The sequence below is a fragment of the Sphaeroforma arctica genome (genome assembly GCF_001186125.1).
Source record: "Sphaeroforma arctica JP610 unplaced genomic scaffold supercont1.1156, whole genome shotgun sequence".
In the NCBI taxonomy this organism is placed as follows: Eukaryota; class Ichthyosporea; order Ichthyophonida; genus Sphaeroforma; species Sphaeroforma arctica.
Genome location: NW_014039402.1, coordinates 6,771 through 8,086, shown reverse-complemented (window position 1 = coordinate 8,086; position 1,316 = coordinate 6,771). Strand labels below are relative to the sequence as shown.

At 43.4% G+C, this 1,316-nt stretch overlaps 1 protein-coding gene across 1 annotated transcript; it reads right to left on the bottom strand.

The window, feature by feature from the left end:
- Positions 1-390: 390 nt before the first annotated feature.
- Positions 391-1,296, bottom strand: SARC_10162 (hypothetical protein; the record flags this gene model as incomplete). Its single annotated transcript, XM_014295802.1, has 2 exons — positions 878-1,296; positions 391-476 (listed from the first exon to the last, which is right to left on the bottom strand). Exons 1-2 carry the CDS (start codon positions 1,017-1,019, stop codon positions 391-393), a joined length of 228 nt encoding a protein of 75 aa, XP_014151277.1. The 5' UTR covers positions 1,020-1,296.
- Positions 1,297-1,316: the final 20 nt, after the last annotated feature.

Below are 1,316 nucleotides of genomic sequence, written 5' to 3'. Positions count from 1 at the left end.
TTCTTTTTCGGGGTAGACAGTTAACCCGGCATCGTGTAAATCAACCAATCAAAAGGTAGAGAATGTTAGAACAGACATTTTAAAGACGATCTCTCGTTGGAAGTTATCACTTAACTAGCTTAGTTCAAAAGGTAGTTATACTGGGTAGTTTGCACCTGGTGGCAAAACACAACTGTAAGTCATACATAAATAGTCAACACCAAAGTATTCCCGTCAAGCCACCCTGTGAGGACCAACCAGTTTTCGAACTAAATTTGATCAGTACACAAAAAAACACATACTTGTCGTTCACTATCGTATTTGTGAGGTATTCTCGTGCAAGCGTGCTACTGTTCTAGCTCGTATATCCTAAGTTCAGCATAATGTTAGAACCCAAAGAGGAGAATTCTGTTACACAGCAGGCTGATCCATATTGGCCATGCCCTGTTGCAACCCACCGTCACAGATGGGGCCAGTGTGATGAGCGTGAACGATGTCTGGAATGCGAAACGCCGTGCGGTAACGACGAAACATACTCGTGTTTGGGTAGTCAATGCTGTTGTCAAACAACAAATCATAAAGGTCAAAAGAAGAACAAACGAAGAAGAGGTTAGTGCGCTCGGAATCAAGGACCGGTCAGATGCTCGCTACGTGAAAAGGAAGTGATTCATTATAGAGAAATCAATGTTCTGGCAGCAGCAGAACGAGACAAAGCAAAAGATGATGATGGAATCTGTAATGCTAAGATAGAACGTTGACTATTATAAAACAGTTTTGATCCCTAGGGCCCTACCACGCCAACCTGGGGACGGACTGTCAAACTTTTATTATTATTTTTCCTCCAGCGAAAGCTGGTTAAATCAATATCCACAATCGACGACAAACAACCACGACTTACCAGCAACGTGACCAAACATCTCACCCTCCATAGGGATGTTGAAAGACTCCTGCTTCAGCTTAGCATTCCTCTGTGCAAAATTAGTACAATACCGCCAGTCATCCTTCGTCTTTGGGGTGGTCCTGAGATTTTTGGAAACCATCAGGAATTTTCCTGACCAAAGGATCTCTTTATTTTCCTGCTGAGCGATTATGCTCTGCTTGACTAAGTCATCAATCTCACCTTCATGTTCACCATTTTGCGATGGTCTAAGAGCATATTCTTCTGACTGCGGACACTCGCTAAGGACTCGCTAAAACCCGGCCCAAAAATGTTCACAGTGTTTTATCCCGTGACATTTTCTTTGTTCTCAAATTTCTGACACTACTCGGCCGAGACCTAAACGCTAAACCCTAGACTCAGTTCGGGGATAGGCCCCCTGAGCCGATCACAATATATA